We start from the raw sequence: 16,555 nt of genomic DNA, 5'->3' as shown, positions 1-16,555 counted from the left end.
CAGCTTTTCTTTACTAACGATCACTACCATTAATTGTTAGCCAATACAGTTGTATCTATGGTAAGACAATGGAGAGACGTTGATTGACTCTGCAGTAACGTGGTCCTTGAATTCTGTAAGTGCTCCCAGCATCAGCTCAAATTTCATTGTGCACCGTGAACTGCCACTTCTCATCTGCTATTTCTAACCAGATGCCTTATTTCACGTGGAACTAGGGAATGGACTTGCGGTAACCGCAGGCTTGACTTGTGGAATAAAGTACTTGATTCATACTGGACCCTTGTGACAGCTCATATCACCAAATATCTCCTATGAGGCAAAAATGCCCTGGATGAGAAACAACACAGGACAATCCAATTCAAGATTATCCAACTGGAGCCAGTGTCCTAGTGTAGCAGTTAGAGCAGCCACCTGTAATGCCGTCATTCTGTATGGGCACTAGTTTGAGTCCTGGCTGCTCCACTTTTAATCAACCTCCCTGCTGATGGCCTAGTAAAACAACAGAAGATGGTTCAAGTGTTTGGACCCCTGCACCAGTGTGAGAGACCTGGATGAAGCTCTTGGCTCCTGGCTTCGGCCTGGCCCAACCTTGGCCATTGCAGCCATTTGAGGAGTAAACCAGTGGATTTAACTGCCCCACTCCCCACCTCATCTCTTCTCCTCACTCTGTAACTCTTTGAAATAAATAAACCTTTTTAAAAATGTACAACTAAGAGGTAAATAAAAAGCCTATGGCAAAAGGTAACGGTCAGCAGTGTTTATGTACTGATAAATGTACACATATGTATACATGTAAATCTATGTACAGATGGATGATTTTGTGTCGATGTAAGTAAACGCGGGTCTAGGGCTAAGACGAATGTACAATACAGTGACTGAACTAAATGTTACTTATATGCCCTAATAGCATGAACATGTTCTAAGCATGAGGAACGGGGAGAGAAGGTAGAAGGAAGGTAGTCTAAATACGCTGATTACTTCATTATTTTTCGTAGGAAGAAAGGCTGTCACTGTGGAGGATGGAAAACATTACAGTATCTTGCAGCTCCTTTCACCATGGTAGAGTATTTTCCCACCCGCTGAATCAGAGCTAACCCTGTGGCTGGCTTCAATCAACAGGATATACTTACAGGAAAGGTACACAAGTCCCAGAACTCCAGTCTCAAGAGGCCTTGCAGCTTATGCCTTTCTGCTCAGGAAATGCTGCCGTCCATCACGCAGGGAGGCTAGTCTAGTCACATGTGCACAAAAACCTCATTGTCCCAGGAAAGAGTCTACACCAACTGCCAGGTAGGTAGGTGAAGCCACCCAGGATCTTGTAGCCCAGTAAACCCTCCAACTAAAGCAATTCATATGAGCAGATTCTGGAAAAACAGCAGAGAACCTTTCCTGCCAACCCACAGAACCATGAAAAGTAGTATCACTTGGGAACCAGCAATAGAGAACTGGTAGTGTCATTAAAGCTACAAATGTAAGTGATAAAATCATTTCACAGTATATAATTAAAAACTAAGAAAGATACAATCATCTAAAACCACGTGTATATATGCACATGTATGAATATATACATACATGAATATGTATAGCTTAAAACACAGTAAAATAGATATCCATGAGCGTGGCATCCAACTTTTACAATACAGTCAAGTGTCAGTTAACAGGGACATGTTTGGAGAAATCACCACTAGGCAATTTGGTCATGATGTGAACATTACAGGGTATCTTTGCACACACCTAGGCTATATGGTATATACACAGTACATCCTATTGCTCCTAGGGACATGACAAACAAAACAGCAAGAGGTTATTGTCGCTCCCCCTCTTCGTGGAGGAGCAACACAGGACCCTGCGCTGTTCTTTCGTCTGCTCGGCCCTTCCCGGGTTTGCTGCTGGTTCTTCCCGGGTTGGCTACTATCCCTTCCACCTCCGTGGAAGGGCAGTTCCCCCTGGCCACATTCCCCACTTCCGCAGGGGAGCGGCACACTGCCAGCCGGCTTTCTCGGGGGGCTGCACAGGTGTTCCCTCAGATGTTCCCCTTAGATGTTCCTGGTGCATGCCGTCTCTCTCCTCCTTTATAGTCCTCCTCCGCCAATCCCAACTCGGCTGCCCACACGCCGAGCACGCTGCTCTCCAATCAGGAGCAAGTCCTACAGTTTATTGGTTGAACTGGAGGCAGCTGTGCGGAAGCTGTTTACTTCTCTCCCAGCGCCATATTGTGGGAGAGCAGATGCACAGAATAAGTCTTAATTCCAGTAACTCAGTCTAGTCCGGATTGCTCCCCACAGTTATTACTCAAGCAATTGATACAATCAAGAGATGCAATGAATCTAAGATGTATAGTGCCACTATCAGGATTAACTGCAAAGGATTTTACTGTTTTTGTAACTAGGAACCCACTCTAATGATAAATAGTAAATAGCCTAGTCGTTCATTATTACGTACAAAATACATAATTTCATGTGCTATGCATTTATATAACTAGCAACACAACGGGGTTGTTTACACCAGCATCACCACAAACATGTGAATAACATTTTTACCACAATGTTACCATGGCTATGACCTTACTAGACAACAGGAATTTTTCAGCCACATTTTACCTCTGTGGCACTAATGCCATACACACAGTTTGCCACCAAACAAAATGTCATATGACGCACATGGCTGAGAAACAACCCTGCTGAAGCTCTGAGTGTGCTCCTCACAGGAGGCATTCCTTTGCCTCCTCCTAAATTATATTTATTTTCTGTTGCTTTTCTTTTTAAATATTTTAACAAACATGTGAGGTATCCCTTAACTGCATTCCCCCCCCCCCAGTTTTCAGTTATCTGAAAGGCAGAGAGAGAAACAGACGGACACAGAGAGATCTTCCATCTGCTGATTCACTTCCCAACTGCCTACAACAGGCAGGGTTGGACCAGTCCAAACCCAAGATCCAGGAACTCAATCCGGGTCTCCTATGTGGATAATAGGGACCAAGCACTGGAGCCATCACTTGCTGCTTCCCAGAACGCACATTGGTAGGAAGCAGGAATTAGAGGTGAGGCCAGGACTTGAACCCAGACACTCCAGATATGGTATGTGGGCATCCCAAGTGGTGTCTTAAGCACTGCACCAAACACCTATCTCCCTGCACATTATTTTCACTTTTTTTTTTTTTTTTTTTTTTTTTTTAAGCTTTATAACAGCATCTCCACATACTGACCTTCTTCTGTGATCTCCTATGTTACGTTTCTGGGACCTATTACTGCTGTAAGCACAGCTCTAGTTCATCATTGTCACTGCAACTGAGAATCTATAGGAACATAATTTACCCACACTACTAAAAATTGTCTTTTAAATTAAATTGTTTCCAATTGGGGCCTGCGCTATGGAACAGTGGGTTAAAGCCCTGGCGGGAAGCGCCAGCATCCCATATGGGTGCCAGTTCAAGACCCAGCTGCTCCAATTCTAATCCAGCTCTCTGCTATGGCCTGGGAAAGCATTACTAGACAGCCCAAGTCCTTGGGCCCCTGCACCCAAGTGGGAGATCCAGAAGAAGCTCCTGGCTCCTGGCTTCAGATCAGCGCAGCTCCGGCCATTGCGGCCTGTTGGGGAGTGAACCATCAAATGGAAGACTCACAAATACTCTCTCTCTCTCTCTTCCTCTCCTGTCTCTGTGTAACTCTTTCAAATAAATAAATAAATCTTTAAAAAAATTGTTTCCAATTGTTTGTCTTCACAAACACTGCAAGTATGAATATTCGGGAATATGTCCCTGGTAAAGATGGGCAAGTTTCTTAGGGCAGGGTTTCTCAGTGTATGTGTGTCACAGCTCAAACAGGTGAAGATGGCTAGCGAGGGATACCAAATCTAAAGGATTAACGGGGGGTGGGGGATGGGGGGTGGAACTGTGGTGTTTGGCCTACAGAGCACATTCTGCTCTTTAGCTCAGTATCCCAAAACAAGGGTGCTGCATATCTAAAACAGAAACCAGCACTCTAGAGCCATTCTCATCAAAGTGTAGCCTATGGACTAGAAACAGACATCGCAAAAGGCTTGCAGAAATGCAGACTCTTGAACCAAGCCATACTAGACCCAGTGAATCAAAACCTACATTTTCTCAAGGTCCCAGGTGACGTGTATGCACAAAGTTTGAGGTCAGCTTCTATGGAGTACACAGGAGTGGGAGAGCTGAACTTTACGGTGTGGATATCTTCAATTACACTAAGGTCCAGTCTTCCCAAATACCCAACCAGCACGCCCCCCTCAGTTACTAAGCGTTACTTAGCAGTACTCCACTTCTTCAGCACCTCTAGTACTGTCCAACTCTCGAATTTTTACTCATCTGATATGCTAGGTAAAAGAGATCCACTCTAGCTTTAATTTGGTTTTCCCTGATTATCAATGAGGCTGAATATGTTTTAATTTCTTTTTATGAAAATGACTACTCATGTTTTTTTCTCTTGGTTGTTAACCTCTTGCTTACTAATTTGTATATGCTACATATATATTATGGATAAGTAAGTGCTATAAATATTTTATTCTCCCTGCTCACAGCTTCTTTTCTTTTCTTTAAAGATTTATTTTATTTATTTATCAGAGTTACACAGAGAAAGGACAGGCAGAGAGTGAGAGAGGTCTTCCATCTGTTGGTTCACTCCCCAGATGGCTGCAACAGCCAGAGCTGCACCGATCCAAAGCCAGGAGCCAGGAGCTTCTTCTGGGTCTCCCATGCGGGCACAGGGGCACAAGGACTTGGACCATCTTCTACTGCTATCCAAGGCCATAGCAGAGAGCTGGATCGGAACAGGAGCAGCCAGGACTAGAACCGGCGCCCATATGGGATAACGGCACTTCAGGCCAGGGCTTTAACCCACTGCACCACAGCACCGGCCCCCAGCTTATTTTCTTTTCAATGAAGAAAACTTTTAAGTTAGAAATTAGTTAATAGCCTCTCTCTGTTTCTACCTCTCTCTGCAACTCTGTCTTTCAAATAAATAAAATAAATCTTAAAAAAAAAAAAATTAGGGCTGGCGCTGTGGCACAGCTCTGACCACTGTGGCTATCTCGGGAGTGAGCCAGTGGATAAAAGACCTCTCCTTCTGTCTCCACCTCTCTCTGTGACTCTGTCTTTCAAATAAATAAAATAAATCTTAAAAAAAAAAGAAATTACTTTCTAGCTAAAAAAAATATGGACTCAATCCAGATGCCCATCAACTGGAATACCACTTAGCAGTGAAAAAAAAATGAAATGGAATACTGAAAAAAAAATTAAATTAATTATGTTTATAACATTTTTCTTTTATAAAGGTTAACATTACATTATGAAATCCTCCCTACTCCAAGGTTTCAGAGGGAGTCTCCTATATTTTCTCTAAAAAGTTTTAAGGTTTTACTTTTTCTACATTTAAACATTTATTTCACCAGTAATATATTTGTATACATGTACAATTCATTGTTCAGATTGGAGCTAAAATATCACTTCCTCAGAAAGACATGGCTAAGCTTCCCGATTAACAGTCCAAATGCACCTAATCTCTGCTTCATGATTGTTAAATAACAGCAATTTTTACATTTGTGTTTATTTTTCCCCCTTCCTCCTCCAGCTTTTGTTTTTTCTACATTTCTGTTTATTTTGCTTCTCCGGGTGTACTACAAACTTTATGAAAATGAGGATCAGTCTTTTTACTATTTTTATCTCCCAACATTAAAACACCCATGAGACAGAGTTAGCTTTCAAATATTTGTCACATAATGACAAGATTTATCAACATTACGCACCAAGAAGCATGTCAATCAAACTGGCACCCTACAAAATGAATCACTGAATTACTTTATGGCATGTTTAGAGACACAAATCATGGTTCAAACATGATTTATTTCCTCTGATAATTAAAGCAGCTTCTTTGTTATTAGCATTTCCTTAGATTTCTTATAAATTACTTAGCATTCACTTCCTCAGACATAATACCTGGACAGTTCTGAAAAGAGTACTCTCGGGGGTGGGCCTTCGGCCTAGGGTTGACTGTTGATCAAGCCACGGGCATTTGGCACAACAGTTAAGTTGCCCCTAGAAACCCCTACACCCCAAATGGGAGTACCTGGTTCCACTTAAAACTACTTTGCTCCCAATCCAGCTTCCTGCTAACATGTACCCTGGGAAGTAGTGGTGATGGCTCAAATACTTGGGTGGACTGGCACCCATGTGGAAGACAGAGATTGAGTTCTGGGCTCCTGGTTTCAGGTTGGCCCAGTCCTGGCTGTTGTAGGCATGTAGAGTGAAACAGCACATGGAAGATCTTTCTTTCTCCCTCTCTCCATTTTAAGTAAAACGAAAACAAGTTAATAAAACATTGGAAAAAGAGAAAGACTGCCAATTAAGATGGCCAAATTCCATACTGGAGTGCCTAGGTTCAAGTTCTGGCTCCATTCCCAATTTCGGCATCCTGCCAAAATGCACACCCTGGGAGACAGCAAGTAGGTGATGGCTCATACAGTTTGATCCCTGCCACTCCTGGGGAAACCTGGATTGAGTTTCTGGATTCAAGCTTTGCCTGGCCCAGCTCTGGGTGTTGCAGGCAACCGGGGAGTGCACCAGTAGATGGAAACTCTCTCTTTAAAATAAATTTAAAAAAATACTTTTTTAAAAACGTTTTAAAAGTAAATCCTATCTTACCCAATTGTGCATAGAATTCATTAGGAGAAAGGCCAAAGTTGTGGCGCAATGAATAAAGTAACCAGCTATGATGCCAACAGCCTATTTGCGTTCTGGTTCAAGATCTTGCTGCTCCATTTCTGAACCAGATCCCTGTTTATGGCCTGGGAAAGCAGCAGAGGATGGCCTAAGTGCTTGGGCCCCTGCACCCATGTGGGAGGGCTGGATGAAGCTCCTGGTTACTGGCTTTGGCCTGGCCCAGTCCTGGCTGTTGTGGCCACTTGGAGAGTGAACCAGTGGATGGAAGAGCTCTCTGTCTCTGCCTCTCCCTTTTTACGCAAGTAAATAAAAATGAATAAAGAGAAGAAAAAAGAAGAGAAAGAATCATTAGGAATTAGGAAATATTAAATAAGTTCGCAGTAAATATTGCTACCAACCATCTGAGTTGTTGAAGCTAGAATTTTAAGTAATCTTTTATCCCTCTTCCTTCAACAAATCCTTTAAACGTGCCTTCTGTTTAGGGGAATCCCATATCTCATTCATGATCTGCATCTTAGTAATTGCAGCAATTCCTTTTTTTTTTTTTTTTTTTTTGGACAGGCAGAGTGGACAGTGAGAGAGAGAGAGAGACAGAGAGAAAGGTCTTCCTTTTTCCATTGGTTCACCCCCCAAGTGGCTGCTATGGCCGGCGCGTTGCGGCCAGCGCACTGGGATGATCCAAAGCCAGCAGCCAAGTGCTTCTCCTGGTCTCCCATGCGGCTGCAGGGCCCAAGGACCTGGGCCACCCTCCACTGCCTTCCCAGGCCACAGCAGAGAGCTGGACTGGAAGAGGAGCTACCAGGAAAGAATCCGGCACCCCGACAGGGACTAGAACACGGGGTGCCTGCGCCACAGGTGGAAGATTAGCCTACTGAGCCCCGGTGCCGGCTGCACTTCCTTTCTAAATGGGTTTTTCCTCCAAGTTCATCATCCTTGTACACTGTTCACAGAAGAAACTCGGAAACACAAATCTGATGTGCTACCACCTTGTCAAAACACTTCCGAAGGCTGCTGATGACCTACAGCCCAGGCATATATTTTTCTTCATTAATTCCTCTCTCCTTTTTTTTTTTTTTTTGACAGGCAGAGTGGACAGTGAGTGAGTGAGAGACAGAGAGAAAGGTCTTCCTTTTGCCGTTGGTTCACCCTCCAATGGCTGCCATGGCTGGCACGCAGTGACCAGCACACCGCACTGATCCAAAGGCAGGAGCCAGGTGCTTCTCCTGGTCTACCATGGGGTGCAGGACCCAATCACTTGGGCCATCCTCCACTGCCTTCCCTGGCCACAGCAGAGAGCTGGCCTGGAAGAGGGGCAACCGGGACAGAACCCGGCGCCCCGACCGGGACTAGAATCCAGTGTGCCAGCTCCTCTAGGTGGAGGATTAGCCTAGTGAGCCGCGGCCCCGGCCATCATTAATTCCTCTCACCTATCTAATGCTGTAGCCCAGTAGAAACTGAAAAACTGACATACTAGAGAAGGGATACCTGATAACATCTAATCCTGAAACACAATGATGAGCATCTGATCTTCTCAACGTGGACAAGCAGTACATATGGAAACATCTACAAGTAATGTGTAAAAAGTTGAGAAAAGATAATACTGTTCAAATGTGGCTTCAGAAAAACTAAAGGAATCCAGCAGTATAAGGGAGCCAAAATCTTATTATTCCCACCTTGTAACCCTGCAATCTCAGATTTCCAAATCTGCAAATAATTTATTTTTCCAAGGCAATTTTCTTCTTTATTTCTACCCTTTATTTCTTTATCTAGAATAATCATCTTCTAGAGGGTAATCACTTTGCCTTTCCTCAGGCATATCATCATCCAGAAGTGATAAACATAATATGATCACTGATTTTACCTTAGTGTCATATGTGTAGAAGGCTTTTACACCAGGAGTACAAAACGTTTATTATTATGTTTACACAAGCAGATTAAATACCTCTTGTATAAAACTGTACAGAGTAAAACAGCATTAATCAAACACTGCTACTTTATAGTATGCTATTTAGCAATAAATATTTAAAATAATTTTAATCAAAATAATTTTCTGGTAAAATTGGCAATAAGATTTGTCTAACTATTTCTTAAAAATGATGTGCTTTTCAAAACAAAAAACATTCACAAAGTAAGTAAGAAAATGACTTTGAATGAAACCTTTAGCACTAGCCAAAACTTGAGGCTAACTTAACATAGCATCAAAAACATACATACTTGTAGTATGCTTGAATAATCTCAAGTTCTAGAGCTAAGTCATAATATATAAACATGTACTTCTAAAATAAGATAACATTTAAGGTCTCTTTTATTTCATATTTTGAATATGAACTCAATAGCTGCCTAAAGATAATGACATGTATCTATCTGTGTATTTCTTTTTAAAGATTTATTTATTTTACTTGAAAGTCGGAGTTACAGAGAGAAAGAGAGACAGAGAGAGAGAGGTCTTCTATCCGATGTTTCATTCCCCAATTGGCCGCAACAGCCAGAACTGCGCCCATCCGAAGCCAGGAGCTTCTTCCACGTCTCCTGCACAGGTGCAGGGGCCCAAGGACTTGGGCCATCTTCTGCTGCTTTCCCAGGCCATAGCAGAGAGCTGGATGGGAAGTAGAGTAGCCGGGACTCGAACTGGCACACATATGGGATGCTGGCACTTCAGGCCAGGGAGTTAACTCGCCGCGCTACAGCACCGGCCCCTCTATCTGCATATTTCTAATGTTCAACTCAAATGTACAGCTCAGATCTAGTATTAAAATTCTTATTTTAAATAATCAAATTGTCCTGACTTGTGTCTATCCAGATGTTATAAACATTAAGGATATTTTTCATAAAACTATCACAGTCTGTCCAATTCCCATTCTTTGCATACATTTTTATTCAGTTCAAGAGAAGATTCTGTTCAATCCAAATTCAAGAGTTGAATTAAAATGAATACATCTTACACAAATACCACACTTTTTAAAAAAATCACATACAGAATTTTTAAACTAACATGTTTAACCACATCTTGGCTTGATAACCTCAGATAGGCACACTATACCAGAGCTCTCAAGTATTTTCTTTTCTCTTCCCCACCCTCCATCCCAGTTTATCAATTTGTGAATGAGCAAACAGTTTGTGTACATAGGAAGCATAGCTTCTGTGAAAGTCACTAACAAAGCTAACTTAGGGAAACCAACACAGTGTTGCAGGCCATCATTTTATCTATAGGGAATGGGCTCTGGCCAGAAAAATAATTGTCTCAAAGAAAAACTAGTATCAAATAGAAAGTAGTGGGCAATAAAGCATATCCATTCCACTCTATATCTAATTCACACTAAAAGTAACTATCACAGAGGATAAAACACATCCCAAAAACACTGACTGAGATCCCAATTATGACAAGGAATCAGACAAGACGGAAGGTTGGGTGGCTGGTTAATTGTGAATGGGTAAAAGACAAGAGTTTAGGGGGATGCTGCAAAATACCACAATAAATAAAGCATATACCTTACAAAGGTGAGCTAATTTCCTATTTTTCTAGTAGGCAATATCATCTTTAACCTTCACATAAAGGATTAGAAAAACACAGATTTTCAATCAGATTTTAGCGATGTTTCATTCAACCTACCAGTACTTGTTGGATTGGTGGCGGACACACTCAGCGATCCTGTGTGGTTCCGGGTGAGACTGTCATTGGTTGGCGGAAGGCCTGAAGGTGACCATGATGACGTGTTGTATCCTGACAGACTTTGCTGCTGGTGGTGCTGCTGTGATGGTGGAGGTGGAAGCGGTAATGGATGGCCGATAGCTGTGTTTTGACCAGAAAATGGATGATCTTTAACTGGCCTGACAGTTGGAGCATTTGGAGAGGTAAACATTTGCCCATATGGGTCACCCGCAGGCAACGAGGGGTATGACACACTAGGATACGCTGCATTAGAAACAGCTGACGTAGCATAATGACCACAAGTAGAGGGAAATCCCTGAGAAGCAATGGAGGAGTTGGCAGAGTACGTGGCTGGACTACTGTAGTGATTCACAAAAGAAGAATATGGCTGGGAGGCACTCGTATGTAAATGGGATGCCGATGATGCAGCACCTTGGAAGGATCCTGGAGTGGATCCCACAAGATGAGGGGCAGGAGGACCCCTGCCATATATCTGCTGTGCTCCTGCTTGTTGGTTCGCCGTGGTGGGAGGCATCACATTTTGGGTTGGTACTGCATAGAGACCAGAGTAGTAATCATCACACTGGCTATCCAATGGCAATGAGGTCATTTTCCCAGGTCCTTGAGAGTAATGTCCTGAGGAAGCAATATAGTTTTGATGATGCAATCCATACCCAGAAGGAACCTGCATTTGACTTTGTGCTGGACCTGGAAAAGACAAGTATTTACAGAGATGAGTCAAGAAATGTTTAAGCATAGTTCCCACACAATTGTTAACCAATTAATTTCCTTTTCCATAATCCCAAATTATCACAAAAGATATACACTGTAATAAATCCAGACGGCCCCCATTCATCTTCACCTCCTGATAGTCATCCCCTCGTGCAGTCATGCTTCACAATATAACAGGACTGGTCTGTGTGACCAAGACCAAGAGCACACAGCAGAGGTGGTGATATATAACTCTTTTTAAAGATTTATTTATTTATTTGAAAAAGTTTCACACAGAGAGAAGGAGAGGCAGAGAGAGAGAGAGGTCTTCCATCCACTGGTTCTCTCCACAGTTGGCTGCAACTTTCAAGATTGCTCCAGTTTTAAACTCTGGCTCTTTCTCTCAGATCACTCAGTCTGGCAGAAGCAAACCACCAAGCTGTCATCAGCACTACGGAGAGACCTATCCAGTGAGAAACGGAGTAGACTTACAGGTAGATCATTCATAATGGTCTTGTGATGACTACAGTCCAGCTACCACCTTGACTATAATCTTCGGGCAAGAACCAGAGATGTTCTGAAGTTTATGTCCCTAAAAAACTACGAGATAGGGGCAGGCGTTGTTGCACAGCAGGTTAAGCCACCATTTGAAACACCCATATACTCTATCGCGCTGCCAGTTTGAGCCCTGGCAACTCCGCTTACTACCCAGCATCCTGAGAAGCGGTGGATGATGGCCCAAGTACTTGGGTTTGCACTACACATGTGGGTTGTTGGAGACCTGCATGGAGTTCTGACTCCTGGATTCTGGCCTTGGCTATTGTGGCCATTTGGGAATTGATCTAGTTCATTCCTCACCTCCCCAAATAAACAAATCTTTAAACACACATACACACACACACAGACAAATATCTGTTGTTTTGAATTGGTACATTTGGGGCTATTTTGTTAATATAGCAATAGATAACTACTCTACTTGGCATAAAAGGAGTGCAAACCTTTTCTGTCACATTGTTTCCTAACTATAAAAGCAGCAATGTACTCACTGTAGAAAACTGAAAGTTCAAGCAATGATGATTATAAAGTAAAATTCCCTGCTTTCTGGTAGCCGAAATCCTACTTCCCAGATGTAGCCACAGTTAATGGTTTCTTGTGTATCCTTTATAATCATATACAGATGGATGTATGTATAAGCATTTATTTAACATTTATTTTCTTTCTCAAACATACAAACAGAATCATATGACAATTCTGCAACACTATACACACACACACACACACACACATATACGTGTGGTGTTTCTGTGACCCATATGGGAGACCTGGATTGAGCTCCTGGCTCCTGGCTTTGACCTGGCTGAGCCCAGCCACTGAGAGAGTATTTGAAGAGTGAAACAGCAGATGGGAGCTGGGTCTCTCTACCTCTCAAATAAATACAAGATTAAAAACAAAAACTCACACGAGTCTTTCAGATTCACTGACACAAATAAAACAAAGGAAGTGTTACTGTTTTCTTTGCCACGATAATGTATAAAAATATTTCCTTTATAAAAGACTTAGAATAAAGCTTGCGTTTCTTGAATATTTTCAATTTATGCAAAATAATGTCATGGAAACTTCATTTTTGCTCATGCAATACATATTCTATAACCAATATAAAGACAGCTTACAATCAAGCTATGAGAAAAAAGTCATATCCACACTTCTATAATTCCAAATATACAGAGTAACAAAATTTAGACACTAGGCTTATGATTTACTTTTCTTATGGGTTACTTTACATGATCAATTTCATCTGAAAGAATTTGTTTAGGGGCCTACACATTATTGCACAGTGGGTTAAGCTGCCACCTGCATGCCAGCATCCCATATGGGCATCAGTTCGAGTCCTGGCTGCTCCACTACCAATCCAGCTCCCTGCTAATGGGCCTGTGAACGCAGCAGGAGACAGCCGAAGTCCTTGGGCCCCGGCAACCCACATGAGAGAACTGGACGGTGTTCCAGGCACCTGGCTTCACCTAGGCCTGACTGTTGTGGCCATCTGGGGGGTGAACCAATGGATGGAAGAGACACACCCCCTCTCCTCCGCCCCAGTAAACTGTCTTTAAAACAATCATATAAATCAGAGTTTCGGCTGGAGTTCCAGTTTTCCATTTCTTTTTTCTTTTTTTTTGATCCCCAGGAATACTTTCATTTATTTTATTCGCTGTTATTGTTTTCCCCAAAGAAAACTTGTATTTAAGGAATACAAACTTCACGCGTTTCATAAGTACAACTTTAGGAAGACAGTGATTCTTCCCACCACACCTGCCCTCCCACCCACTCTCCCACCTTTCTACCTCCTCCCTCTCCAATTCCCAGTCCCATTCTCCATTAAGATTCATTTTCAATTAACTTTGTACAGAAGACCAACTTTATACTAAGTAAAGAGTTCACCAATTTCCAAAAAAAAAGTTCCACAAGGGCAGTTCAAAGTCATTGCATCTCAAAGTTAATTTCACTTTTTTTAGAAACTTAATTAGCTTTATTTTTTAATAATTATTTTTTATTTATTTGAAAGAGTTACAGAGAGAGGTAGAGCCAGGGAGAAAGAGAGGTCTTCCATTCTGCTGGTGTACTCCCCAAAAGACCACAACAGCCAGAGCTGAGCCAGGAGCCAGATGCTTCCTCCGGGGCTCCCACACAGGTGCAGGGGCCCAAGGACTTGGGCCATTTTCTACTGCTTCCCCAGGCCATAGCAGAGTTAGATCGGAGGACAAGCAGCCGGGACTCGAACCAGCGCCCATATGGGATGCCTGTGCTGCTGGCTTGGGCATTAACCTGCTGCACCACATTGCCAGCCCCATTAACTTAATTAACTTTAAAGAAGCACACAAGAATGATACATCTTTTGTGAGCACTTAGACATAACTATCACTATGAGACATAAGAATTTCCTCTCTCAATACGTTAAAAAAAAGTAAGTCCTTGAGAATAAGGTTGATCATTAATTAAGATAGCACCTAAGAAAACAAGCAATGGAGTTGGACACTTAGGCATAACTAAAACTTATGAGACATAAGAATATCCTCCACTTGATACACTAAAATGAAATAAATCTTTGAGAACAAATTTTACTGTTAACTCAAAATACAACTCTTTAGCTACTCTACTTCTGACCCAGCTTCCTGCTCATGAACCTGGGAAGGCAGGGGAAGATAGTCCAACTACTTAGGCCCTTGCCACCCACGTGGGAGACCAGAAAGGTACAGACTTGGCTGTTGCAGCCATGTGGGGAGTGAACAGCACATGGGGGTCTCTCCTCTCTGTCTCTGTCTCTCTGTAACACTGCCTTTCAAATAATTGTTTAAAAAAAGAGAGAGAAAGAATTTGCTAGCTTTCACTAACGTCTCAGAAAACTTTTCTCTGAAGGGAGGAGAGAACTCCACTTTGCTTATGGCCTAATTACTGACGGAGTTTGTCGATTCAAAAGGCTTCCATAGCCTTAGCAGCTCAGGTCAAGGGCCTCAGGTGATCAATAAGAGTGTCGATTGTTAAATCAACAACAGGAGTCACTGTGCACTTTTCTTACTCCCCATGTAGGACCTCTGTCCTTCCTGAGTTGTACTATGGGAATTAACTACAAAACTTGCTCTCAAACTGTACTTTATACTTTGTGTGTCTGTGTGAGGGCAAATTGTAGAAATCTTTACTTAGTATAGAATTGGTTTTTCTGTATATAAATTAATTAAAGATGAATCTTAAAGAAGAATGGGATGGGAGAGGGAGTAGGAGGTGACGGGAGTGGGGGTGAGAGGGTGGGTATGGGGCAAAGAACCGCTCTAATCCCAAAGCTGTGCCTATGAAATTTGTATTCATTAAATAAAAGCTTTCTTAAACACAAACACACACACACAAAAGAATTACCCACCAGATGAAGTCTATTTACTTGCCAGTCCAAAGAAAAAGATAATATATACCAGGAACTCAGAAAACTCAAACCCCACCCCACCAAAGGTAGTTAGGAAATGGAATGCAATCCAAGCAGCTAGGAAATAGGCACAGTACCTGATTAGACAATTGTGAAAAGAATACAAATAACCAACAAACATATGAAAAAATATTCACCGTCACTAGACATCAGGAAAATACCAATCAAAATCACAATAGGATATCACCACACTCCTGTTAGAACAGTTATTACTGGGGCTGGCACTGTGGCATAGTAAGTAGGTTAAGCCTCCACCTACAGTGCCAGCATCCTATATGGGGAACGGTTCGAGTCCTGGCTGCTCCACTTCTGATCCAACTCCCTGCTGATGCACCTGGGAGAGCAGCAGAGAGAACAGGCTAAGTGTTTGGGTCCCTGCAACCACATGGGAGATCCAGAAGAAGCTCCTACTCCTGGCTTCGGCCTGGCCCAGCCGGGGCTGTTGTGGCCATTTGGGGAGTGAACCAGCAGATGGAAGATCTCTCTCTGTCCCTCTCTCTGTAACTCAAATATACAAAATCTTAAAACAATAAAGAGAAAAAGATATAGAACAGCAGTTCTCAAAGCTTACTATACAGAAGCCTGTCCCTACCAGAGATTCTTTGGAGGATCCATTAGTAAAAACTATTTTATTTTATTTTATATTATTTTATTATTGTTTGTATTCGACAGGCAGAGTCAAGATAATGAGAGAGAGAGACAGAGAGAAAAGTCTTCGTTCTGCTGGTTCACCCCCAAAATGGCTGCTATGACAGGCACTGCGCTGATCTGAAGCCAGGAACCAGGTGCTTCCTCCTGGTCATCCACGTGGGTGCAGGCCCCCAAGCACTTGGGCCATCCTCCACTGCCCTCCCGGGCCACAGCAGAGAGCTGGACTGGAAGAGGAGCAACCGGAACTAGAACCCGTGCTCACATGGGAGCCGGAGCTGCAGGCAGAGGATTAACCAAGTGAGCCACAGCGCAGGCCCCCAGTAAAAACTACTGTAATCACAGCACTCAGATTGCATTTGCCTTCTTTGCTATGCTGATGCTTGCACTAATAGCACAACAGCAATCATGGGTAAAATGCTGGCCCTGTGGCACAAACTAAAGCAGTGGCATAAAAACATCTTAGTAATTACTACACTCTTCACTACAATGCACTCACAGGAAAAAAGCAAATTTCATTTAAGAATGTTCTAAGTAATACCAATGAGGGAGGTAACTGGCCCACTGGCTGAGATGCTCATACCCCACATCAGGGTACCTGGGTTCATCTCTCAGCTCTGGTTTCTGCTAGGGTAGACTCTGGGGGGAACAGCAGTGGTTACTGTCACCCACATGGGGAACCTGTACTGAGTTATTGACCCCCATGTTGTGGGCTTTTAGGTAGCGAACCACCAGAAGAGACTTTTGAGTTCTCCATGTCTCTGAAGCAAATAAATTGATAAATTTATTTGTTTTAGTAAATTTAAACTGTGGAATTTTTTTTTAAGATTTATTTATTTGAAAGTCAGAGTTACACAGAGGGAGGAGAGGCATAGAGAGGTAGAGAAGTCTTCCATCCACT

The 16,555-nt window shown here is 42.6% G+C and overlaps 1 protein-coding gene across 9 annotated transcripts in view; it reads right to left on the bottom strand.

The window, feature by feature from the left end:
- SEC24B (SEC24 homolog B, COPII component) overlaps positions 1-16,555 on the bottom strand; it is a 98,767-nt gene that overhangs the window by 63,154 nt on the left and 19,058 nt on the right. For all 9 annotated transcript variants that reach the window (XR_016212329.1, XR_011378310.2, XR_016212328.1 and 6 more), the window contains exon 2: positions 10,287-11,033. Coding sequence is in view for 6 of the 9 variants with exons in the window: in XM_051820099.3 (XP_051676059.3) it covers positions 10,287-11,033 (747 nt within the window). In the remaining 3 variants the exon portion in view is untranslated. The remainder of the gene's footprint in view (positions 1-10,286; positions 11,034-16,555) is intronic.

The sequence above is a fragment of the Oryctolagus cuniculus genome, chromosome 8 (genome assembly GCF_051225735.1).
Source record: "Oryctolagus cuniculus isolate XC-2025 breed Fujian yellow rabbit chromosome 8, ASM5122573v1, whole genome shotgun sequence".
In the NCBI taxonomy this organism is placed as follows: Eukaryota; Metazoa; Chordata; class Mammalia; order Lagomorpha; family Leporidae; genus Oryctolagus; species Oryctolagus cuniculus.
This window is presented reverse-complemented; position numbering and strand designations above follow the sequence as displayed.